This window comes from Pistacia vera, unplaced genomic scaffold (genome assembly GCF_008641045.1).
Source record: "Pistacia vera cultivar Batoury unplaced genomic scaffold, PisVer_v2 Contig372, whole genome shotgun sequence".
Classification (NCBI taxonomy): domain Eukaryota; kingdom Viridiplantae; phylum Streptophyta; class Magnoliopsida; order Sapindales; family Anacardiaceae; genus Pistacia; species Pistacia vera.
In genome coordinates, this window is record NW_022196193.1 from 630,089 (window position 1) to 657,635 (window position 27,547).

At 33.7% G+C, this 27,547-nt stretch overlaps 2 protein-coding genes across 2 annotated transcripts; one reads left to right on the forward strand and one right to left on the reverse strand.

The window, feature by feature from the left end:
* Positions 1 to 5,878: 5,878 nt before the first annotated feature.
* Positions 5,879 to 9,873, forward strand: LOC116140436 (trihelix transcription factor ASIL2-like). Its single transcript, XM_031426066.1, has 2 exons — positions 5,879 to 7,122; positions 9,473 to 9,873. The coding sequence occupies exons 1-2, from the start codon at positions 6,222 to 6,224 to the stop codon at positions 9,484 to 9,486; spliced, it is 915 nt and encodes a 304-aa protein (XP_031281926.1). The 5' UTR covers positions 5,879 to 6,221; the 3' UTR covers positions 9,487 to 9,873.
* A 1,612-nt stretch (positions 9,874 to 11,485) lies between these two features.
* LOC116140437 (protein LIGHT-DEPENDENT SHORT HYPOCOTYLS 10-like) lies at positions 11,486 to 17,426 on the reverse strand. Its single transcript, XM_031426067.1, has 2 exons — positions 16,678 to 17,426; positions 11,486 to 11,749 (listed from the first exon to the last, which is right to left on the reverse strand). Exon 1 carries the CDS (start codon positions 17,257 to 17,259, stop codon positions 16,705 to 16,707), a length of 555 nt encoding a protein of 184 aa, XP_031281927.1. The 5' UTR covers positions 17,260 to 17,426; the 3' UTR covers positions 11,486 to 11,749; positions 16,678 to 16,704.
* Positions 17,427 to 27,547: the final 10,121 nt, after the last annotated feature.

A 27,547-nucleotide genomic window follows, 5' to 3' on the forward strand; every position in this document is an offset into this window, starting at 1 on the left:
AGAAAATCAGCCTAAAGAAAAGAATATTTACCTCGAAAGACTATAGAAAGAGAAACCACTGTCGCTCAAGAAACTAGAACAAAAAAGAAGAAAGGAAAAGGAAAGGAAAACAAGTTTGCAAAAAAATGGAAGAAAAATGCAAATGGAAGACGAACAGTCCGTTCCTCAGTTTTTATAAGAGAAATCTGACAGAAGCGGACACGTGGCAACTCGTAATTGGTCAACGGTCAGGGTCTCTTCGTTTTCCCGCCTTCAAAACGAGGGGCCGATCGCCACCGTACACGTGGTAGTGATCCAGGGCACCTAGGAAATCGTAGCACAGCACAGAAGCTATGGTTCAATCGCCCTGTCCTCCCGACCGACTCAGCACATGACTTCTGAAATGGATCCAACATGCCCCCATGCTTCGTAGGCCCAAGAAATCCTCCCGACTAGTTGATCAGCATGGAATGGCCTAGCCAGTATTCCATCCCCAGATAAACCAAGTGGGAGGCCACGCCCATTCAGTCTTCCATAGAGGACGAGTGGGCAGCCATGTCAAAAGCTTGAGCATTTTGTTCGTCTTTTTGGAGTCAAGTGAAGAGCCACATGGAACCCCAACGCAAGTCATACAGTCTAGCAAGCCGGCCGAGTCCATTTTACCCATTCGATCACCCAAATACCCCGACCGAACGAACCTTCAGTTAAAGATTGCCTCTGACTCACTCGACCTGGGATACCGAGCCAATGCCTCTGTCATGGGATGCTAGCTCATTTTTCCAGTCGACAGGACACACCGGACGAGCACATGAACCCCAGAAGTCTCGTTCTCAGACTATTCGGCCCTTCGCACCGATCAGACGCGCCCTGTTGGGATGACTACATAGTCCGGATCGGTAGGGGATACTGAGCGACCTTTGACTACTAATCACCCGCATCAAGCTGGTCAGCTGCACCGACAATCGATCGCCAGGGTAGGGCAACCAAATTCGTCTCTTTCGCTTCCTACTCTCTGACTTAAGAAAACCTTAACTCAGAGAGTGGGGGGCAAACTGTTAGGGCTAAAAATCGTCCTCGACCCAAATGGGAAAACAGGTCTAACAATGAGGAAAAGGCCAGGCCCAACTCAATGCTGCCCAATCCAAAACTCACCGGATTAGGCTCATTTGATACGAAGTACAGTCGGCCCAAGTTGTCCAGACACAAGCCTCCTAGTCCCAGTTCACTTCCTGGATCTATGAACGAATTCAGAGCCCATGGTCACTCACATATCACATTCCTATCTAAACACAAGTAAAGTAGCCCACTACAACTCCAACTCCTCCAAGGTCCGTGTCAGAGTCATACCTGGACTCCTCTTTACGCCGGGATAATAGGACCAAAAGATTTATCCCAAGAGGGAATGGATCACTACGAGAACTCCCAATCCCACGAGGATTGGGAGACTAGACAGTCACTATTTAAACAGAGGCCAACCCTCTCACAAGGCAGATTACACTACATCTACAAACCCCGGAGTTCTAGCTTGAGAACTTCACATCACAGCCGTAGTCACAGTCCCCAGCTAAACTTCTAGTAACCTCTCTACTCCTTAGCCCTCACTAAATCAGCCTTTCAGCCTTGCTGACTTGAGTGTCGGAGTGCCTACGACAAACACCACCCTGGTATTTTTCATCGCTTCACGTTTGTTTCTCTACGTGTGTAGGTACAGTAGATCGCTAATGGCCTCAACCTCACGGGATCAGTCACTCCTTCCGCACAGGTAGATTTTTACATCTACAGTTGTTTAATTTCTTGTCTTGGAATTTTTCTCTTTCAGTGGAAGTTTATTGGTGGCTACTTCCATTTGAAGTTCTTTTCATTATTTGGATGATGATCTTGTTAGATGACTCGACTTGTCCATTTGCCTAGGGGTAGCGTAGAGTGGAGAAACTTAGCTTGATCCCCCACATTTTATAGAAGACTTGGAAGCCGAAGCTTATGAATTAGGAGTCATTATCGGTGACTATCTCATTTGGTAGGCCAAACCGGCAGATGATGTTCTTCCAGATGAAGTGGTTTACCTCTTAGTCCTTGATTTAGGCCAATTTTTCGGCCTCGATCCACTTGGTAAAGTAGTCAATAGCTGCAAGCATGTAAACCCATTATCTTGACGTTGTTGGAAGCTTTCCAACTATGTCAATTCCCCACTTTATGATTGGCTAAGGGGTGAGGATGGAGTTGAGCCACTCAGGGGGAAGGTGTGACACTTGGGCAAATCGTTGGCAACTATCACAATGTTTAAAATAGTTGGCCAAGTCGGAGCGCATTATGGGCCAATTGTAGCTAACCGTGAGTGCCCGGTTGGCGAGTCGATGTCCCTCGACATGGTTGCCACACTCGTCTTCATGGAGCTCAACAAGTATACACTTAGCTTCTTCAAGGGTAATGCACTTAAGGTACAAACTTGAGTAAGATCTTTTGAGCAGACGACCATCATAGATGGTGAATAGAACCACTTTGGCCTTCAATTAACGTGCTTCATTCTTGTCGGTTGGAAACTCATCATTCCCTAAGTAATAAAGGATGGGTGTCATCCATGAATCATACAAGCCGACTGAAGGCCAAAGCGGCTTGGTTCACTATCCATGATGGTCGTCTGCTTAAGAGATCCTTCTTGTCAGTATCCTAAGAAAACTTTGACGTGGGCCTAAGGACATTGTTGTGGGCTATAGAGGTTTAAGGTTACCTTATCTTAAAGGGCTTGATTTTATGCACGGATAGCGGTGTTTTGAGCTTCAAGGGTTTGGTACTTGTCGTTGCTCTCTTACACAAGTGCGACGAGAGCCGTAATCTGATATGCGTCATTAGGTGTAGGGGTTTCAGTACTTCTAGTCATGATGGCTAAACGGAGGGAGTAAGAACGAAAGGAGCAGGTCGTTTTGAGTCGAAAGATTATCAGAGCCCCACGGTGGGTGCCAAACTATAATGGTAAAATCTAAGGTTGATTCGGAAGGGACAAATCTTTTGAGAAGCGAGACATTGACAATCTGATAGACCTACACAAAGAGAGAAAGAGAACATGAAGGCTTGGGTGACATCGGTGTAGTGTTTGCCATAAACACTTCGACGCTCAAGTTAGTGAGGTTGAAGGTACTTTAGTAAGGGTTGAGAGCGGGAAGGGTTTACCGTTATAATAGGGCCAGGGCTAGACTAAAACAAAGTGGCTAGATCATAGCTTTGTGGTGGTTGAAGGTGGTAAAGTTAGTCGAAAATAATCTTTACGGCAAGGGAAGCGGTGATTCTTGAGACCAAGAATTTAGGAGCTAAAGCTATGGGTAATTTCTAAATGAATAATGAGAGAGTTTGCCCCTATTTATATAGTGAACCAAGTAGGTTGAAGTCCTAGTAGGACTTTGAGTCCTATTTGGTATAAGAGTTTCAATTAGGAACGAAGTCTTGAGACTTGTTTTTATCGAATTAGGGTTACGACTTTAAGTAAGATTCTGGATCTTGACTAAAGTATAAAGTAAATAGGATTTTGATTCGTGTTTTGGGATAAATGTGGGTTAATGGGTTGAAACCCGATTGATCTTAACTTCAGGATAGCCTAACTCATAGAGTGGTTAGTTCACAAGATGAATTAAGCATAGATCCAACCGGAATTGGGTTAAGGCACTGGAGCGTAATATGTTTATTTCGTTATTGGACCTCGTCAGACTCAATATGATTTTTGGCCCATGCAATATGTATTGTTGGATATGTGTTGTAAAATATAATTTAAATCTGATGAGCTGAATCCAATGATATTTAAGTATAGTTTTAATGAATTAATATTAGGACATCAAGTTACTGATTAAACTATATAATATTTGTAGATAAAATTATCCATTCTAGATAATGTTCGAAATTATTAAATGAATGTTTAATTCGTAAATCAATTTTAAAAACAAAAACACTAAAAAAAATTGGAAATACAATAATAATTTCCGTATAATGAGGTTGTGAATATTGAGACGGGAAGTAGTTTTTTAGCCCCCATCAAATTGATTAATTGCCCCCCATTGCTAAATGCACCTTTACTAATTTTTTTTTTCTTTTTAAACCCCATTTAATACCAAAAATAACCTTGCTTATTTAGGGTTCTTGTTTACGTCTCTTTTCCCTAATTCAAACTTAATTAGAGTTTTTTGTTTATACAACTTTTCCTCAATTTCAAACTTATTAGGGTTTCCCTAATTTCTTAATTAGGTTTTTTTTTTTTTTTTTTTTTTTTTTTTGTTTTGGTTTATACCTCTTTTTCTTAATTTTGATTCAAAACTTATTCTTTTCCTTCATATTCAAATTCTCACGTTTGTGGTTATTTTCTCTAAACACTTAGGTAATATGTTTTCATTAAAAAAAAAAAAAGAAATATTTGAAATAAAAAAAATGTTTTAATGATTTATAAGATTTAAAGTTAGGATTTATGATTAAGAATTAAAGTAAAAGTTAAAAGAAAAATATAAATAGAGTATGATTGTAATTAGAAATTATAATGTCATTTTTAATAATTTTCATTAAGGTTAAAATTGTCAAAAGAAATTTGATGGAGCCTAAAAATGGTCAAAATGTTTCTAAAACATTATTTAACGGGCTGATGCTTGTTAACACCTACGTAATTGGGCTGCGAGGTGTATTTAATGGGCTTCCAATAGAAAGATAGAAACCCATAACTAGTTTAAATGCAAAAGAATAAAAACAGACAAACCAGAAAGAAACCCATCCCCCGTTCCGTTTCCGGTCAAACAAAGTGAACTCAATTAAAAACCAACCATAAAAATTCTACAACTCGGTTTCTACCTATTGACAAGAAACAGCGACGTGCAAGCCGAACCATAAGCTGAGCCAAGCCCAAAGTGCTGACGCCATCTAAAGCCGTACCGCTCACGCATCTGTCAGACAGCCGGCGCATCATTGCCGCTCATCAACAATTTCATCCCCACATTGACGCAACCGCCCAATTTCCCTTCCTCTTTTGCCCTCACACTTCCAGTAAATGGACTCTGAAACAAAACCCGTAATTATAATTTTGGATAAAAACAAATTGCATCAAACAATATTACCAACGGAGCTTTTCAACCCAAAATACTCCTCCATCAGCTTTACGTAATCCTTAATCAATTAATTAATTTGAACGCTAAATTATCCTCTTATTTTCTAAACATTTTTATATCATTTTGTTGATAAATACCTTAAAAAATTAAATATAAATAATAAATAACTTCTATTTTCTATTTTTTTTCATGTTAATATGATAATATTAATTTTTATATATATAGAAAGCTCATTTCAACAGTAATAAAACCTGAATAGAAACTCAAGAGGTTGGCCTGGTGATGATGGTTTGCTTCCTTCATTGGCTTTTTGGATTCAAATTATCTTGGAGTTATTTATCACATTTTTGTGGTTTAAATTAGAATATTAGGTTTATAGGGTGTTCAATAGATATAGACCACAGAGGTTGTGGTCATCTACCATATATTTGTGGTTTAACTTGAAATATTAGACTTATAGGGTATTTAATGAACTTTAAAAATTAGACAAGATACATGTCAGCTTATTCGAATACTCCGATTATAAAATAATAATAATAATATAAATCCAACTTTATGTTGACCCATACCTACCATAAAGAATATTCACACACAAATTTAAACCGAAAACCTATTGAAATCTCATGTTTACTATATTACCATATGTGTGACTAAACAAAATTCATCAAACCTTTTTTTCCAGTAAAACTTATTTAAATTTGGTGTTTTATAATTTATAGATATTAATTAATTACTAAATCTAAATTAAATTAAATTAAAGAAAATAAAGAAAATCTAGTTAATATAGTAATGGACATAGCAGTAGTAGCAAACTAGCAATAGCGTTTTTCCTAATAGTAGTAAGAAACGTAACGTAATTGCCAGCTCTGACCGTAGCCGAGCCGAATCCGATGACACCCAAGCGTTCAACCCTATGCTTACTCTTCACGCGCTTACCCGCATCCCGGCGACCCTTCAATTATTCTCCTCATCCCTTACCCACCCCTTCACTCTTTCTTCCCTCTTGCTCCCGGCGCGTCATCATCGCCGCACCGACCTGTATCTCTCTATTATATCTCTCATATTCTCTCTCTCTCTCTCTTTCTCTTTCTTCTTCTTCTTCTTCTTCGTCACATATCATCAACGATCCATACCTCCAATCACCTTCGCATCAAATTTTAACATTCAATGGGTGATTTAACGGACTCCCTCACGCCGTCAACTACCACCACCACCACCACCACTGCCATCGCGCCCTACTCGCGTCCGTTACCTGTCCGTGAAGATTGCTGGAGCGAAGAGGCTACCTCCACTCTCGTTGACGCCTGGGGCCGCCGTTATATGGAGCTCAACAGAGGTAATCTCCGTCAAAAGGATTGGCAAGATGTGGCTGATGCCGTCAACGCTCTCCACGCTCACTCTAAGAAAACGCACCGAACCGATGTTCAATGCAAGAATCGGATCGATACTATCAAGAAAAAGTACAAGCAAGAGAAGACACGTGTCACCTCTTCGAACGGAACCCTAACATCTTCTTGGCCCTTTTTCGAGCGCATGGACGCCTTGATCGGAAGTAACGTTAAAGCGTCGTCAAATTTTTCTCCTAAATTATCACAATCTCCTCCGGTTGCCGTTCCGTTGTCGTACCGGAAAACGCATGCCATTAACAATAACAATAATATGAACCATAATATTAGTAGTCCTAATTTGACGCCAATTCCCGCGGCGACGGTTGTGGCCTTGCCGCAGAAAAGAGGATATAACAGCGAGGGGTATTATAGGAATTATTCGGCTGTGGCTGCTGCAGCAGCTGCCGCGGAGAGTGAGGAGGAAGAGGCAGAGGAGGAGGCGGAAGAGGAAGAGAATGAGAATGAAGAGAATTTTGGTGTTAAGAGATTGGCCAAGGCGATAGAGAGGTTTGGGGAAGTGTATGAGAGAGTGGAGGCGGAGAAGTTGAGACAGATGGTGGAGTTGGAGAAGCAGAGAATGCAGTTTGCAAGTGATTTGGAGATGCAGAGGCTGAGGATGTTTACCGAGATGCAGGTTCAGTTGGAGAGGAACAAGCGTTCCAAGCGGTCCAGCCCCAATGGTGAGAGATATCACTTATTAAATAGATGGTTAATTTCTTAGTTTTTGTAAAAAAGTTGTTCTGTTCTTGATAGGCTCTTGTTATTAGCTATTGTTGTGTAGTTTAATTTTGAGCATTGTGTTTGTGTGGTTGGGCATTGTATGGCACTATAGAATGAAAGTTCAAATCATATTAGGGCAATTTTGTTGAGTTTAAGAAATTCAAATGATTATTTTATTTGACTTGCCATGCCAAAGGCTTCATCTCTTTAATTGTTGTATTTACGTTTAATCCTACTTGTATTTTTGTTCTTAGAACTAGACTAAAGTTAAATCTGTTGAGCACATTTTAGAGATGCTCAAATTTATGGACTAACAATCAATATGGTCTAAATTTTTGTCTTAGGTTTTAGATTCCATCAGTTCTTGAGGTGGACTAATTTTGGGATTTTCAGATGACCGTGTTTGGTAGTCCAATGCCTTTTGATTTGTTATTATGTTTGCATTACTTTGGAGATGAACTATCTTAATATTGTGTTTTTACATGACGATAGGTAGATGATTGCAATTATATGGTTTATGTTCTTGTAGTTGTGATCCTTGATGAGATAACTTGCATTTGATGTTTAGAGTCTTACAATATTTGAACTGTTCTGTTGAGTACATTGTTTGATTAAGGATTTTTTTTTTCTTCTGATGAAACTGCTTTCTACAAATTGGATTTGATTTTTAGTCTGAGCTTCTACTGCTATAAAGTACTTTCTCGAGTGCCATAAAAATTATATGGGGAATACCTTGTTAAAATGTTTGCTTTATTCTAGACATGTGTTTCAGGGAGTTTGCCTATTCTGTTGGATAGACATTGATTATTTAAAATTTTTGGTTATTTTGGACCTCAATTTGTGATGATCCTTCCGTTTGATGGAGATAATTTCCACTCTAGATGGATTAGCTATAAGGTGTAGGCTTTTACATGGATGAGTTTAAGACAGACTTGCTTTGGCTGTCGAGAAATGTTTATCGTTGGAGATTACTGTATTGTGAAGGATAGTTTATCTCAGTTGTATTGGCAGATTATATGGCAAACGATATTTGCTTTTTTATATCATTGAAAATTTGTTCTATTTAGACATATATTCTCTCATTTCATTCTTTATCTTAATTCTCTACCTTTCTCTTTACTAAATGAAATTTTTTTAACCATCTCTGCATTTGTAAGGAGCAGAATATAATTAATGGTCCAGCATTCTGAATCGTTATCTTCATAATTTCTTATAAGGTTGTTATTGGAAGATCATTGGGCCTTATATGGAGTTATATCAGTTATTTGGAGCAGTAACAAATCTTGAACAATTTTATGACTTCCTGTTGAAATTTTTTAATGGTAATTGCATATATGGAGCAAAGAACAGATCCTGAACAATGTTATGCACATTCTGTTGATAAATTGTTTTGGTGCTTGCATTTGGCATTCTGTGCTCTCTAATGAGTGAAGGATTGATGTTTGATTTGTTGGATGCAGATCCTTATTCAATGTCTTTGTTTATATTGTTTTGTAGTTTAATGATGAATCCTTTTTAGATGAGCTTTGAACCATTCAGGCATGAAATGAATAAGTGAAGGTCTTTTGGGTTCAGACATTTTGTGGTTCTAATAGCCATCAAAGAAGATGGAGGAACATTTCAAAATGATCCGATGGATTGATTCTGTAAATCTCAATTGTTGTTCTTTTTAATACTTAGTCAAAAGCTATTGAGAATCGTTATATGTATTAATAAACCCACCCTTTTATTTAGGTAGTCTTGATTATTATGGCAAACATGTATTGAAGTAAATTATGCATCTGCATCATTGTTTGGTTTATTTATGTTATCAAACGTTAAGAATTGTTCCAGATGTATATACTTGCATCTGATGGAATATGGTGGATACATTGTGACTTATTACATATGGATATGGGTTTTAGCCTGCAAGTGGCAATATATGATTCTTAGCACAGGATGTGTTTTCATGTGATCCTGGTTTCTGCTTGATTGATTCTTCAAATGTCTGGATCCATGTTTAATGTCTTAATTTATTTCATGTATAATCTGGTTAAAGTTATGGATTTCAATTGGAGTATGATCATTTCAAAACTCTATTGATCTGGTTGTTTACTGTCTGTGAAGACTGGACAGATGATGTTCAAGTTCTTCCCGTTTGAATTTGACGGAACAAAAACCTAAATATATGCTTTTGCTTGTTGAGTGAGGAGAGGAACAAGTAGAACTAATGGCATGCTGCTCTCCATTTTCTTGTTTATTTTGGTAAATGTCATTTTCGCCTTTTTGAAAACAGGACTCTTGAAATTGTTTCATTGTTTTGTCTTACAGATATGTATAGCTAGCCATCTTGAGGAGAGCTTTGACAGTGTTTATCTGACGGCCAAATTTGAAGAATCTTGATTATATACTCATATCCCAACAAAGTACATATGGTTCCAGCTAATATTTGCCTCAGAATTACCAGCTATTAGCTGGATAAAATGTTGGAACTGTTTCAATTCCTTCTTATCTTCCCTTGTCTTATGGTTTTTCATTTGATCATTATAATTTACTTTGTACCGTTGGAATTGGCCAAAGGTTGGCTGACTCAATGTCTGATTTTAGTGGTAAGACTTGTGATTTGAATAGCTAACTTTGTAAGTTAATCTTGCAATGTACAAGATTAGGTTTATTCACAATCGTTCTTCTCAGATGCTATCATCTGATGATGTTTGAAGTTTCTTATCTTATTAGTCTCCTATAATTACATTTTTGAGAATTCCAATTTGATATGTGAACCCGCTTTATGTAATCAATGTTATCTGTGGATAGTGTTTGAGGATTTGCATTTTTTTTTTTTTTTTTTTTTAATGATTGAGATGTTCAGGTCAGTTTATGTGTACTTTAATTAATTTTTCAGGTCTCTAGAATTATCGGTCGGATAAGAGTTTCAATGGTTATTCTTATTAGCAATCAAGGAATGACTCGAATTCGAGATCTCTTAAGTAATACATCCAAGAATCCTCATCGAATTACTCGACTACTCAGAGAGGATTTACTTTTAATATTCCAAAAAGAAATTATAGAGTATTAGTAAGATTTTTTATTTTTTTGGTTGGGTTCTATGTCTCGTCGGTTTTGATGGAAATATTGGGATGTTTATTCAGAACTGGAATCTTATTTTAATAGCAGCAAGCTTATCACTTTTGCCCTCACCAATGTATATTATCTCCTACTTATGGACAACCGAAGTTGGCAATGACATTGTGGGATATCTGTTTGGTTTCCGTGTTACTGTATTTAATTTTATTTGTGTTGTATGGGCACTATCACTATCACTAGTTGAAAACAAATTCACTCAATCAATTATACAAGTAATATTACACATACAATATTTTTATATAATATTATATGTTAAAATATGATTAATTGATTTTAAATTAGAATTAAACTTTCTCTCAATCATCTTTTGTTATATAATATTGTATGAGAATATTGTATGTATAATATTATTTGAATTATCCTATCATATCCTATGCATAACCTTGGGAAATTGCTATTTGTTCTTCTTTTATTTTTTTCCTTATTTCCTAGTTAAAAATAATTATTAATTTACACATACGAGAAATTGACATTGGATCAATAAATTTCCGTATTGTAAGAACTCATTTAGATATTGAATCTTGATTTGGTGATACTGATTTAGTTCAAGATTAATTGATTAATGAGTTAAGCAAAGACAAAACCAAGAAATCACCTCTTCCTTGTGGTCGGATAAAAAATCCTTTAGTCATCTCGAAATTAATTATATCCAAAGAGATAATTACCAGATTTACCAAAAAAAAAAAAAAAAAATCATAATCCAATGAAGTCAATATAAAGACAAAGGCAAAGCTAAAAGCATACACAAGAGGTATTCAACCAGAATCAAAATGATTTTATCGCGACCAAACAATTGACCTGACTTGACTTGACTTCCAGAAAGACTTAAAAGGGTTTTCTTCTCTAACCTCAATATATGGATTAGAAGAAGAACCTCATGTGCATTTAACGCCCCAGTTAAGAACCTCAACAGGATGCTCATGCTTAAATTTAGTTATAATTTTCCATGGAAATTTCACTTCCTGGCCTGTTGTTTATAAAAGAAACTTAAAAATATGCTCTTGGTTGTTTCTGAATTTACACAACCAAAAGCATATTTTATTGAGTCCTACAAAATCATCCTCAATGAACAAAAACCCTGGATTCAGTTTCATGACTTTCTAGATCTTAAAAAGCCATACATTTATTGAGTAGACAACTATTTCAATAAATTTCATGCAAAATCACTACTCAATTGTGAAGAGTTGTCTGAGTTGGTGGAGGAGAAACATATATTGCTACTGCATTAAAGTAGTTACAAAGCTAAACACATAGAGTAATGGCTGCCAATTAATGCTTATAAAAGTGTAATAAGAACTTACTAGTTAATTACAAGGTGGTAAACTGGTACGTATTTGTATATATGTGGGCAAAGACCACCTTGCTGTAACACCATTCATTATAAAAAACTACATAAACAACTCTATGCATATATTGAACGATCTCACATACTCAAGCAGAGGCTCCTCTTCCAACTTTTTAACCCTGAAAACAAAAAAAAATTAAAAAAAAAAAATTCACAAAAAAAAATGTTAACTGATCTGATATTATAGAATGTGCACATTTGCTATAAATTCAGTTTCAATACTTAGAAAATACATGCCAAATTTTACATTACATGGTTCACCATGTAAAACTATACTCTCCAACTTATGTTTGTGTCAGTATGCATTAGAAACTTTTATGAACCAGACGATGTAAGCTCTTTATTTTGGGTTTTTCTGTATAATTTTCTGGGTGGAATTGTTACAGGGCACAAAATTAGGTAAGAAAACGATAGCACGTTTAATCTTATAGTTTTCAATAAGCTCAAGACTTATCAGGAACTGGAAAAAACAAAGCTACAGCTTCCAGAACTGATTAATGTGAGCTTTGGCAGGTAATGATAGTAATGTCAATAATCAAGACGGCTGATTGGATTGACTAAAAACATGTTTGAGGAATAAGAAATATAAACTAAGACATTAATCAGTTCTACTCTTATTGCGTAATTTACTCAAACCACAGTTCACAAAAATGTTACAATCAAGAACAATGGTATCAGAAATAATATCCAGACATATAAATCATATACTATTAATAATTATCACCTCATTGATCAACACATAGTTTTATAAATGTGAAAATACAATTACGGTAGTTCTAAATCTCTCTGATAAACTTGAAATTGGGTCAGCCTAATTTGCAAATTATAAATCCACTAGATGACCATTTGTTAGTCACAAATATCCTTTATTATGAAGTATATAACTATTACTATCTATACACATAGTCTTTTACTCATTAAAGTAGAAGTATCAAAGGTTTGAACCAAGATCAGGGTCAATCTGACTTTGGTTTTAAAGAAGTGTAGTAATCAACTCTTAATAAATTGGACATAATAGTCAAAATTATATATTAACTTGAATCTTGACTAGGACCTTCAAGTTTTTAAGTAGGTTCAGCTGTGATTCATTTAATTTGAAAGTGTGAATAGATTCAGTTGAGCTATATCATAATTCTTTCCAACTAGTATCTTGAGTTTATACTGCAAGTAGTGCAGATTATATATATGTACCACATTTTTCTAACTATATATCCTCCTAAATTTATACTAGATTTACTTTTACTCTAATGTTATTTTTCATGTCATTCTAAAACAAAATGAATGAATCTTTTAGTTAATTGTAACTTCATCGGAGAGATGGAGATTAGCAAAGATAGAGAGAGAGAGAGAGAGAGAGAGAGAGGAGGCTCCCATTGTTTTTTTGTTCAATTATATATTTAGTTTTTACGATCTTAAAATGTTGGGTAATAACCATATAGAATTTCATATACTGATTATTTGTTTCAATATTTATTATTATTATTTTTTTTTTTATGATCATGAGTATTCATACCAGTTTATGTGCATCTTAATTAATCTTTCGGAACTCTAAAACTATCAGTCGGGTAATAACTCTAGTAATACCCCTATTAGCAACCGAAGAGAGACTTAAACTCATGACCTATTGAATAATACACTTAAGAGTCTCTATCGAACCACTCGGCTACCCAAAGGTAATTATTTGTTTCAATATTTGATCATAATTGTTAATAAAAATGCAATTCATTAACAAACATATTTTCAGTTTAGGTAAATATTGTTACATTTGCTCTAAAATACATCACAGAAGTGACCAATCACATGATTTGTTGCACAAATCTTTACTCTTTCCTCTTTTTTGTTTTTAGATTCTTTTTGCTGATTTTTCTTGTATAAATTCTATCATTAACAATATTATTAAGAAGCATTCTCACAAATTTGATTCATTATTAGGAAGTAGACAAAAATCATGCATGATGTCAACAACTTCCAAGATATATATATTATATTTACAGATTCATGGGCATGTAATCAGCATATATGTCTAGAAGCAAAGATCGTCTATATTGGCTCTAAATACTTAAGCTCTAGTTATATCTTTAAAATGGTGAAGGAAAAAGATCGGGGAAAAAAAAAAAAAAAACCATTAAATCCTTAAAGTATTGTAAAAAATTCTCTCTCCTTTGGCTTTGGTAGTTTTTAGAAGCAAATGTAGAGAATTATACTTCGCACATTCCCTCTTCTAAACCATTGGAGATTACAATTATACGCAGCAACCAGAAGAGGGAGTAAAGTAACAAACTATATTAGGCAATCCTAATGACTTGCTATCTTCATTGAACGGGAAGAACATGGACAAGAGGTGTAGACATTTGTATTTTTTTTTTTTAACCTTGATATTTGTTTATAGTTGTCAGTTAACTCTAAAAAAAAAAATTGACAAAGTTTTTCATGTCAAAAGAATACANTTGTTTTTAGATTCTTTTTGCTGATTTTTCTTGTATAAATTCTATCATTAACAATATTATTAAGAAGCATTCTCACAAATTTGATTCATTATTAGGAAGTAGACAAAAATCATGCATGATGTCAACAACTTCCAAGATATATATATTATATTTACAGATTCATGGGCATGTAATCAGCATATATGTCTAGAAGCAAAGATCGTCTATATTGGCTCTAAATACTTAAGCTCTAGTTATATCTTTAAAATGGTGAAGGAAAAAGATCGGGGAAAAAAAAAAAAAAAAAACCATTAAATCCTTAAAGTATTGTAAAAAATTCTCTCTCCTTTGGCTTTGGTAGTTTTTAGAAGCAAATGTAGAGAATTATACTTCGCACATTCCCTCTTCTAAACCATTGGAGATTACAATTATACGCAGCAACCAGAAGAGGGAGTAAAGTAATAAACTATATTAGGCAATCCTAATGACTTGCTATCTTCATTGAACGGGAAGAACATGGACAAGAGGTGTAGACATTTGTATTTTTTTTTTTTAACCTTGATATTTGTTTATAGTTGTCAGTTAACTCTAAAAAAAAATTGACAAAGTTTTTCATGTCAAAAGAATACAAAAATATATATTTAAGTATTAGTAATGATAGTGAATGTATAGGAGTTTGAATTTACAAAAATGAAAACTAAAGACGTTTACCCAAAAAAAAAAAAAAAAAAAGGTTTACATTAAGGGAAAAAAAAAGACTATATAACTTGAAATATATATACCAAGATAACCATGGAGAGATTTTGGCAAATCACAATTGTGAATTTATATTCCTTCTTGCTGCTTTGTTAGCTACGTGAATATATGGAATTAAAACAGAGCAGAAACAATGAACCCAGTACCTAGAATGAAAACTATCCCAGTTTCTAAGACATTCTCTTCGTAGTATTTAATAATCATTATATCAAATACTATATGTTCTCACATTCTTTTATAACCTTGAATTGGTTCCCATTACTAGTATATGAGATATTCTAATTCTGGTAGAATTCATATTTCAATTTCTAATAAAACTCATAAATTATATTCATATTTACCATTGTATTCTTTATTAAATAGTTATTTTAAAGACATACAATTTCATATGGGAATAAATAGAAAAATGAGCCACAATATTCCAACCGTTAGCTACGTGAATATATGGAATTGGCTATTGTAATAACTTAGCATTGGCTTGTGGGATATCAAGAGACAAAGTAGTTTAAGAAGTGGCAAACATAGTAATTTGACATGCATGTACGTAGTTAAGAGGTGAAATTTGATGATAGCATAAGTAGCTAGTCTTGACAAATACTGAAGCTTTTCTATATAAACAAGCAATGTAAAAAAAGGACGGACGTGCAGCCTCAAGGAAGACAAGGAAATCTCACAATGTATTTTAAATTAAAAAGTCTTTCACCGTGAAGATATGATAACAAATCTATGTCACAACACTACCTAATATCATTTAAAGGCTACCTCCCCGCTGCAAGGGTTTCTTCTTTGGACAAATGCTAGCTGGTTCATCTGAGTTATAATCCTACTAAACTTGGGTACTGTTCACACGTTTTTTATAATTTTCACTTGAGAAATTTGTTGATTTGGAATGTGAACTGACCTATTTAAACAAAATGATCATCTAACTTGAGCTATACATAGGATAATTGCTTAGAGATTCTTATGAAATCTGACACAAATAGATCCAAATGCACATAGGCAACATCATCATAGTTATAAGTTTACTACTCTTCAGTGCTTTTCATTAGATCTGCATGTCATTCTAGTAAAGCGACAAACAAACAGAAGATTCATAGCAGTTAAACCAATGATTGGTAACAGTGAGAATACAAACGCATATATATATAATAAGAGTCCTTATATAGAGTTCCACCAGACAAAAAGAAATCAATAATTGTGTGAAGCAAATAAATATATATATTTATAAGCAAATGTTGTCCTAGATGATGATGTTAAAATATATAATATGAATGTATAAACGTTAATTTCCACGTCAATGTGTATATAATTCACATGCAACGTATGATATATCACATGGTCATTCATGGGGAGCACAAAATCGCAAAGAATCGCAAAAGAGCCAAAAACAAAAGGAAAGTGAACAATACAAATATTTAATTAGGAAGCCACAAACAGTGTCTTGGATGATGAGAGAGAGAGACTATATATTCTTGCCCTCTAATCAATGGCATCAAATATTAATCAGGGTAAAACATGTCAAAGCAAATTTACGTACCACAGTTCTCTCAGTTCTCGACTGAATATCCAGAGGTTAGGGTTTTACTTTCTGGGTTTAGGTTTTATGAAGACTCATGGCTTTCCCCTCCCACATAATAAGACTTATCTCTTCAATTAGATCTTTATTAAATCATTAATGTCCAATTTACTGATGAAGACGAGTGATTTTGTGTTTCAGTATCACATATATATATTTTTTTGAATGAATTGATGTACCGAAATCAATTAATTTGTCGCCATATTTTGTTCTCGCTAGTTTGGTTGAACTAAACAGTTGATTATAAAGAAGTAAATTAAGTATGTGTAAAGAAATTAAAATTAATTACCATTTATTTGAAGAAGCCGAAGCTCTACTAAGTTGATTGTTTGGAAGACTTAGCCTCGTCGATGGCCTTGATTTGATGCTTCTTCTTCTTTTTCTTCTTATAAGGAATCCCACGAGCCTTAGCTTGACACTCCCTCACTTCGCGCAAATAAACCCGAATAGCTCCATTACCGAAGGGGTTTGTTTCAGGAGAACCACCGTGCTCCTCATAAGCAGCTCGGAGGCGTCCGATCAGTGCATCAAGGCTCCCCCACGCCTGCCTTAGAGGACAAGTACACGGTGCAGGCGGGTCGGGTTGTCCAAAAAAGACACACCCATGAAGATGAACCTTAGTCTTCCCGAACTGATCGAGATACCTAAGAAAATCAAGCACATGGTTACAGTTACACTGTGATAGTGAAACGGGAGGTCTTTGGTTCTTCAAGTACTGCCCAAAAGTGTTCCAGTCACGCCTCTTCTGAGACTCATATCGGCTCAAAGGCGGCGGTTGTGGTGGGTGCTGATGCTGATGCTGGTCGTTAACGTTGTTCGTCGTCGATCGTGAAGAACCTTCAGCAGAATCTTTAACAATAGCAGTAGACATGATTATATTTTTTGGTGAGAAAGACAGAGAGAGAAATAGGTAGGTAATGAATTTTTTTTCCTTTTTTTAGGTATTTTTTGGTACGAAATTATAAAAACAGAAGTTAGATAATGGGAAAATAGGAGGAGGTGAAAGAATAGAGAGAAGAGTCGTAGTGCAGTGGAGAGAAAGACGAAAATCACATCTTAGGGTCTACTGAGGAGACATATAATGGGCCCTATGAAGGTGCTTTTGTTCCCCTTTTTCTTCTTCTCTCTCATTTTCTATTTCTTCTTTTCTTTGACACTACTTTCACTAACTATTATTTCTTTAATCTAATAATATATGGTCATTCTCCATTATATTATCATCAATACAATCATTATGATTATCATTTTTTCATTTAAATCTATGATCACATTGAATGGAACTCATGATCGACTTACTTGTTAATTAACTCGTTTTATGTGTATATATCTATATAATCATTAATCTATGAGTAACCTAGAGCGTAGCATTGTAATATATAGAATTGAATTAAGTAAAGGAGTAGGAATAAAAGGGATTCTAGAAGTGCTGAGTTTTTGATCTGTAAAGCTTACAACTGTAAATCTTATTAACACCATAATCTACTTACCGCCACCAAAAAGCAATAATTGTTGTGGAAATTTAATTTAGATGCTAACAAATCCTAAATCCCTATGAAAACGAAAGTAAAGTAAACAAAGAATAAATAAATAAATAACCATACACAAATAAAATATTTACAGTAGTTTGCTCTCTGTATGAGAGTTACGTCCATTTTATTTTCCTAAGAAAAAAAAATTATAAAGATCTCTCACAAGCCTCACAAATTGACTCTCTCACTAAACCTCTTTTTGGTGTCTCTCACTCTCAAATTGTGGTATATATTGTCTTCTATTCTATTCGATTGTGTAACTCTAGGATTAAACCACTTTTTATTGGTAATACATGAGATATCATTTCTAATATGATTCAAATCTCATATTCTAATAAAAATTTATTTTAATTCCGAACACAATTATATTCTTATTCCGAAAGAAAACAATTCTACATATATAGAAACATATTAAGAAAACTGATGTTCTAAAGCAATACTAATTTGGATTATATTTGGCTCTGCAGTCGCAAAAATAATGACCAATAATAAAGAAAGGACGTGGTATATTATTATAAGTGTCATTATTGATGATTCCTGATGATCAATATATATATTTTTGGTGGGTAATATATATATATATATATATATGTATGTATTTTGGTAAGTAATGAGTATCATAAAAGAGAGTGGTGGGTAATATTTCAACCTTTCAAAATTAATTTCTGGGATTTACTTGATTTTGTTTGAAGATTGGCGGATTCAGAGATAGGGAAATGACTGATATTGATGATAATGCATGCATCTCATGCTAAAATGTGATTAAAATAAAATCTGAGTGATGGAATTTAACAGGATGAACATGGTTTTTCTCGCATTTAAGGTTGACTACATAGGAAGACAGAGACTGAGTACTGTTTTCATTCTATCTTTGATTAAAAAGTTAATTTATCTCAAGATACAGCCAAAAGAAGAGGCCAATACCTTTTCCTTTCGCTGCAGCGGATATGGGGTCCAAAATTTAAATTAATTAAACTTCTAATTATTATCAATTAATTAAAAATTGAATCAACTAAGCGCGTTGTTTTTGCCACTGTAGGCTTGTGATCTTTTGCTGTTCTAGACTTGGACCCTATATTACGAAAATCTAATAATAAGAATTAATTATAAGAATCCATAGTTTTTTAGTGGACATGAATTTAAAATGAAGGAAAACTGAGGTACACCTAAGGTGGATGGAGAATGATGATTAATACCATTAATACAAGCCCAAAGTGGAAGACAAAAAAAATCTGATATCATGATTCATGATCTGCTATATAAATCAACTCATCAAATATCTGCATATATACTTGCTTTATACAATGGTCAGGATTTCTCGATTTCTGATGCATGACAGTGGGATAATAATACAAAAATTTCCATTAGCAGGAAGATAAAAAGAAAAAGAATAATTCCTTTTTTTTTTTTTTTCTTTTTCTTCCATGATCATACAAATCTTTGATCAATTGAAAATACAAGACACTGAAAAGAAGGATTGATAGTTTGATACAAATTTGCAAGACATTTTTGTGAAATGGGTCCATTTTCCAGTATATGCCTCTGATCTATCATAATAACGCTGTTCTGACCTATCATAATAACGCTGTTTGAAGTTTCATATTGTCTTTAAGTGCCAGTTTTGTTCGGCTTTGCCTTTGCCTTTGCCTTTGGCATTTCACCTTCACTCTCCATGGAATAAATGTACTTCCCGAAGACCATTAATTCAAGAAATCAATCCTTAAATTAATTTCATAAAATTTTTAATTAATCCATGTTAATGGGCAATATGAACCTTTAATATTACGGCAGATTTGATATGATATTGGTATATGTCTGGATTCTTGAAGCAAGTTGAAGGAAAAATAACTTCGAAAAGTGATTATAACGCATGGAAAATGACCTTCTTCATTTAGCTCAAAAACCACATTTTTGGAATGGATTGTTCTTCTTTTTTCAACTATTAATACAGTGAATATGGACGAAAGCTACAGGTGCTATTTTCATGTTTTTGCCTTTAGGTTGGGGGAAGTTCTTCAATGCTATCTTCTTCTACTTTGCTGGGGTAGCTGGACTAGCGGATCCAATGGTCCAAAAATAATTATTTTTATGGTTCAGTTGATAAGTAATGACGTAGCGAGTTAACGTATAACAAGAAGATTAACACTTGATTATATTTTTAGATTCGATAAACTAGTCATAATCACATAAAACTTAAGGTCATAAAGTTTGAAATAAAATCTGAATAATCATTTAATAATATCTAAAAATGAATAATATGTTTATATAGGTAACAACAAACCCTGGATCAATAATTTCTGTATTGAAAACATTTATGATATTGAACACTTGATTTGGTGATACCGATTTAGTTCAGATTAATTGATTAATGGGCTAGGCTAAACAAAACCAGAAATCACCTCAAAAACCTTTAGTTATTGGAATTAATTATCTCCAAGTCTGTATTTATGTACCAATGCGATAATTACGGATTTACCAAAAAAAAAAAAAAAAAAAAAAACAAAAAATCAAATCCAATGAAGTTAATATAAAGATAACGACAAGACAACGACAAAGCTAAAAGCTACAAGAGTATTCACAGCACGGACCGCCCCACTTTCTAACCAGAAAGCAAAGTTAATTGTGACCACACTTGACTTGACTTGACTTCCAGAAAGACTTAAAAGGGTTTTCTTCTCTAACCTCATATATTTAAAGAAGAACCTCATGTGCTTTAAGCCCCAGTTAAGAACCTCAACAGGCTGGTCATGCTTAAATTAGTTATAATTTTCCATGGAAATTTCACTTCCTGGCCTGTTGTTTATAAAGAAACTTAAAATTGCTCTTGGTTGTTTCTGAATTTACACAACCAAAAGCATATTTTTTGAGTCCTACAAATCATCCTCAATACAAAAACCCTGGATTCAGTTTCATGACTTTCTAGATCTTAAAAGCCATACATTTATTGAGTAGACAACTATTTCAATAAATTTCATGCAAAATCACTACTCAATTGTGAAGAGTTGTCTGTTGGTGAGGAGAAACATATATTGCTACTGCATTAAAGTAGTTACAAGCTAACACATAGAGTAATGGCTGCCAATTAATGCTTATAAAAGTGTAATAAGACTTACTAGTTAATTACAAGGTGTAAACTGGTACGTTTTGTATATATGTGGGCAAAGACCACCTTGCTGTAACACCATTCATTATAAAACCACATAACAACTCTATGCATATATTGAACGATCTCACATACTCAAGCATAGGCTCCTCTTCCAACTTTTTAACCCTGAAAACAAAAAAATTAAAAAAAAAAATTCACAAAGAAAAATGTTAACTGATCTGATATTATAGAATGGCACATTTGCTATAATTCATGTTTCAATACTTGGAAAATACATGCCAATTTTATTTACATTACATGGTTCACTATGTAAAACTATACTCTCCAACTTATGTTTGTGTCAGTATGCATTAGAAACTTTTATGAACCAGACGATGTAAGCTCTCTTTGGGTTTTTTTCTGTATAATTTCGGTGGAATTGTTACAGGCCACAAATTAGGTAAGAAAACGATAGCACGTTAATCTTATAGTTTTCAATAAGCTCAAGACTTATCAGAACTGGAAAAAAACAAGCTACAGCTTCCAGAACTGATTAATGTGAGCTTTGGCAGTAATGATAGTAATGTCAATAATCAAGACGGCTGATTGGATTGACTAAAAACATTGTTTGAGGAATAAGAAATATAAACAATATACTAATCAGTTCTACTCTATTGTGTAAATTACGGTAGTTCTAAATCTCTCTGATAAATTTGAAATTGGGTCGCCTAATTTGCAAATTATAATCCACTATATGACCATTTATTAGTCACATATCCTTTATCATGAGTATATAACTATTACTATCGATACACATAGTCTTTTACTCATTAAAGTAGAAGTATCAAAGGTTTGAACCAAGATCAGGGTCAATCTGACTTTGGTTTAAAGAAGTGTAGTAATCAACCTCTAATAATTGGACATAATAGTCAAAATTATATATTAACTTGAATCTTGACTAGGACCTTCAATTTTTAAGTAGGTTCAGCTGTGATTCATTTAATTTGAAAGTGTGAATAGATTCAGTTGTGCTATTCAATTCTTTCCAACTAGTATCTTGATTTTATACTGCAAGTATGCGATTATAAATATGTACCACATTTTTCTAACTATATATCCTCCAAATTTATACTAGATTTACTTTTACTCTAATGTTTTTTCATGTCATTCTAAAACAAAATGAATGAATCTTTTAGTTACTGTAACTTCATCGAGAGATGGAGATTAGCAAAGATAGAGAGAGAGAGAGAGGGAAGAGAGGCTCCCATTGTTTTTTTGTTCAATTATATATTTAGTTTTTACCATCTTAAAATGTTGGGTAATAACCATATAGAATTTCATATACTGATTATTTGTTTCAATATTTATTATTATTTTTTTTTTTTTTTATGATCAGATGTTCAGACCAGCTTATGCACCTTTACTAATCTCTCGGAACTCTAAAACTACCGTCAGATAATAACTTCTGATACCTCTATTAGCAACCGAAGAGAGACTCAAATTCATGACCTCTTTGAATAATACATCTAGAGTCTCAAAACCCTCGGTTACCCAAAGGTATTATTTGTTTCAATATTTGATCATAATTGTTAATAAAAATGCAATTCATTCAAACATTTTTCATTTTAGGTAAATATTGTCACATTTGCTTTAAATACATCACAGAAGTGACGAATCACATGATTTGTTGCACAAATCTTTACTCTTTCCTCTTTTTTTTTTAGATATTCTTTTTGCTGATTTTTCTTGTATAAATTCTATCATTACAATATTATAAGAAGCATTCTCACAAATTTGATTCATTATTAGAAAGTAACAAAATCAGTATGATGTCAACGACTTCCAGATATATATATATATATTCACAGATTCATGGGCATGGTGATCACATATGAAAATAAATGAAACCATACTACAGTCTACAATAAACACTTTACATTACCTTCACAAGCTTCAATAGATTCCAAGTGTGTGACTAATAATTTTATTTTATTTTTTTAGATGATTTCAAGAGAAGCACATGATCAGAATGAAATGTTATTCAACACATTTCTCTCAATTGCCATCGTTGAGCACAAACTATATATTCTTTGTTTCACAAATTGGTAACTCATTTCCCATCATTTATCTGTGCACACAAAAACTGGATAGCACCAAGATGAGGAAAAGAGAATTAACAGCTTCATGCAATGCCGTTGTGATCATCTTGCATATATGTCTAAAGTAAAGATCGTCTATATTGGCTCTAAATACTTAAGCTCTAGTTATATCTTTAAATGGTGAAAGAAAAAGATCGAAAAAAAAAAAAAAAAAAAAAAAACCATTAATCCTTAAGTATTGTAAAAATTCTCTCTCCTTTGGCTTTGGTAGTTTTTAGAAGCAATGTAGAGAATTATCTTCGCACATTCCCTCTTCTAAACCATGGATTACAATTATACGCAGCAACCAGAAGGGGAGTAAAGTAAAAACTATATTAGGCAACCTATGACTTGCTATCTTCATTGAACGGAAGAACATGGACAAGTGTGACTTTGTATATTTTTTTTAACCTTGATATTTGTTTATAGTTGTCAGTTAACTCTAAAAAAAAAATGACAAAGTTTTTCATGTCAAAAGAATCCAAAAAAAAAAAAAAAAAAACGTTTACATTAAGAAAAAAAAGACTATATAACTTGAAATATATACCAAGATAACCATGGAGAGTTTGGCATCTCACAATAGGAATTTATATTCCTTCTTGCTGCTTTTTTACGACGTGAATATATGGAATTAAACAGAGCAGAAACAATGAACCCAGTACCTAGAGGGAACTATCCCAGTTTCTAAGACACTCTTTCCATAGTATTTATAATCTATATCACAATTACAATTTATATTTCTTCTTGCCTTTGTTAGCTACGTGATATATGGAATTAAAACAGAGCAGAAACAATGAACCTAGTACCTAGAATGGAACTATCCCAGTTTCAAAGACACTCTCTCCGTATTATTTATATCATTATATCACTGCGAATTTATATTCCTTCTTGCTGCTTTGTTAGCTCCGTGAATATATGGAATTAAAACAGAACAGAAACAATGAACCCAGTACCTAAATGGAAACTATCCCAGTTTCTAAGACATTCTCTCATAGTGTTTAATAATCATTATATCAAATACATATGTTCTCACATTCTTTTATAACCTTGAATTGATTCTCATCCCTAGTTAATGAGATATTCTAATTCTGGTAGAATTTATATTTCAATCCTAATAAAACTCATAAATTATATTCATATTTACCATTGTATTCTTTATAAATAGTTATTTTAAAGATACAATTTCATAGGGGAAAAATAGAAAAGTGACCACAATATTCCAACCGTTAGCTACGTGAATATTGGAATTGGCTATTGTAATACTTAGCATTGGCTTGTGGGATATCAGAGACAAAGTATTTTAAAAGTGGCAAACATAGTATTTGACATGCATGTACGTAGTTAAGAGGTGAAATTTGATGAAGCATAAGTAGCTAGTCTGACAAATACTGAAGCTTTTCTATATAACAAGCAATGTAAAAAGGACGGCTGGCAGCCTCAAGGAAGACAAGGAAATCTCACAATGTATTTTAAAATAAAAGTCTTTCGCCGTGAAGATTTGAACAAATCATGTCACAACACTACCAATATCATTTAAAGCTACCTCCCCGCGAAGGTTTCTTCTTTGGACAAATGCTAGCTGGTTCATCTGAGTTATAATCCTACTAAACTTGGTACTGTTCACACGTTTTTTATAATTTTCACTGAGAAATTGTTGATTTGAATAGACGACCTATTTAAACAAAATGATCATCTAACTTGAGCTATACATGGATATTGCTTAGAGATTCCTACGAATCTGACACAAATAATCCAAATGCACTAGGTCAACATCATCATAGTTATAAGTTTACTACTCTTCAGTGCTTTTCATTAGTCTGTCATGTCTTCTAGTAAGCGACAAACAAACAAGATTCATAGCAGTTAAACCAATGTTGGTAACAGTGAGAAACAACGCATTATATTTTAAGAGTCCTATATAGAGTTCCACCGACAAAGAATCAATAATTGTGTGAAGCAAATAATATATATATTTTATAAGCAAATGTTGTCCTAGATGATGATGTTAAAATATATAATATGAATGTATAAACGTTAATTTCCACGTCAAGTGTATATAATTCACATGCACGTATATATACACATGGTCAGTCATGGGGAGCACAAAATCACAAGAATCGCAAAAGAGCCAACAAAAGGAAAGTGAACAATACAAATATTTAATTAGGAAGCCACAAACAGTGTCTTGATGATGAGAGAGAGAGACTATTTTCTTGCCCTCTAATCAATGGCATCAAATATTAATCAGGGTAAACATGTCAAAGCAAATTTACGTACCACAGTTCTCTCAGTTCTCGACTGAATATCCAGATATAGGGTTTTACTTTCTGGTTTAGGTTTTATGAAGACTCATGGCTTTCCCCTCCCACATATAAGACTTATCTCTTCAATTAGATCTTTATTAATCATTAATGTCCAATTACTGATGAAGACGAGTGATTTTGTGTTTCAGTATCATATATATATTTTTTTGAATGAATTGATGTACCGAAATCAATTAATTTGTCGCCATATTTTGTTCTCGCTAGTTTGGTTGAACTAACAGTTGATTATAAAGAAGTAAATTAAGTATGTGTAAGAGATTAAATTATTTACCATTTATTTGAAGAAGCCGAAGCTCTACTAAGTTGATTGTTTGGAAGACTTAGCCTCGTCGATGGCCTTGATTTGATGCTTCTCTTTCTTTTTCTTCTTATAAGAATCCCACGAGCCTAGCTTGAACTCCCCACTTCGCGCAAATAACCCGAATAGCTCCATTACCGAAGGGGTTTGTTTCAGGAAACCACCGTGCTCCTCATAGCAGCTCGAGGCGTCCGATCAGTGCATCAGGCTCCCCCCGCCTGCCTTAGAGGACAAGTACACGGTGCAGGCGGGTCGGGTTGTCCAAAAAGACACACCCTGAAGATGAACCTTAGTCTTCCCGAACTGATCGAGATACCTAAGAAAATCAAGCACATGGTTACAGTTCACTGTGATAGTGAAACGAGGTCTTTGGTTCTTCAAGTACTGCCCAAAAGTGTTCCAGTCCCGCCTCTTCTGAACCATATCGGCTCAAAGGCGGCGGTTGTGGTGGTGCTGATCTTGATCGTTACGTTGTTCGTCGTCGATCGTGAAGAACCTTAGCAGAATCTTTAACAATAGTAGAGACATGATTATATTTTTTGGTGAGAAGACAGAGAGAGAATAGGTAGGTAATGAATTTTTTTTCCTTTTTTTAGGTATTTTGGTAAGAAATTATAAAACAGAAGTTAGATAATGGGAAAATAAGGATGTGAAAGAATAGAGAGAAGAGTCGTAGTGCAGTGGAGAGAAAGACGAAATCACATTAGGGTCTACTGAGGAACATATAATGGGCCCTATGAAGGTGCTTTTGTTCCCTTTTTCTTCTTCTCTCTCATTTCTCATTTCTTCTTTTCTTTGACACTACTTTCACTAACTATTATTTCTTTAATCTGATAATATATGGTCATTCTCCATTATATTATCATCAATACAATCATTATGATATCTTTTTTTTCATTTAAATCTTGATCACATTGAATGGAACTCATGATCGACTTACTTGTTAATTAACTCGTTTTATGTGTATATATATATATAATCATTAATGTATGAGTCAATCTAAGCGGTATGAAGTTTCTTATCTTATTAGTCTCCTATAATTACATTTTTGAGAATTCCAATTTGATATGTGAACCCGCTCTATGTAATCAATGTTATCTGTGTATGGTGTTTGCGGATTTACATTTTCATTTTCATTTTTTTTTATTTTTTTTTTTTATGACCAAGGTGTTGGGATCAGTTTACGAGTATCTTAATTAATTTTTCAGGTTTCTAGAACTATCGGTCGGATAAGAGTTTCAGTGGTTATCCTTATTAGCAACTAAGGAAGGACTTGAACTCGAAATCTCTTAAGTAATATATTCAAGAATCTTTATCGAATCACTCGACTACTCAGAGGAGATTTACTTTTAATATTCTAAAAAGAAGTTATAGAGTATTAGTAAGAGTTTTTTTCTTTTTTTTGTTGGGTTTTATGTCTCTTGGGTTTTGATGGAAATATTGGGATGTTAATTCAGAATTGGTATCTTATTTTATAATAATACTATATTTACAAATAAATCTTATTAAGATTTTCATACAAAGTGAGATGGCAAAAAATGAATGGAAGAGTGAAACAAAAAGTCAAGCTTATTATAATCACTTTTCTATTTATTTTTTGCCACATCATTTTGTATAAGAATCTTTGTAAGAGTAGTATTACTTTTATTTTAAGAGCAACAAGTTAATCACTTTTGCCCTCACCAATGTATATTATCTCCTATTTATGGACAATTGAAGTGGCAATGACATTGTGGGATTTCTGTTTGGTTTTCATGTTGTTACTGTATTTAATTTTAGAAAAAT

What these genes read in the sequence shown, in the direction of transcription:
- LOC116140436 (XM_031426066.1), top strand. Translation starts at nt 6,222, where the DNA reads ATGGGTGATTTAACGGACTCCCTCACGCCGTCAACTACCACCACCACC.
- LOC116140437 (XM_031426067.1), bottom strand. Translation starts at nt 17,259, where the DNA reads ATGTCTACTGCTATTGTTAAAGATTCTGCTGAAGGTTCTTCACGATCG.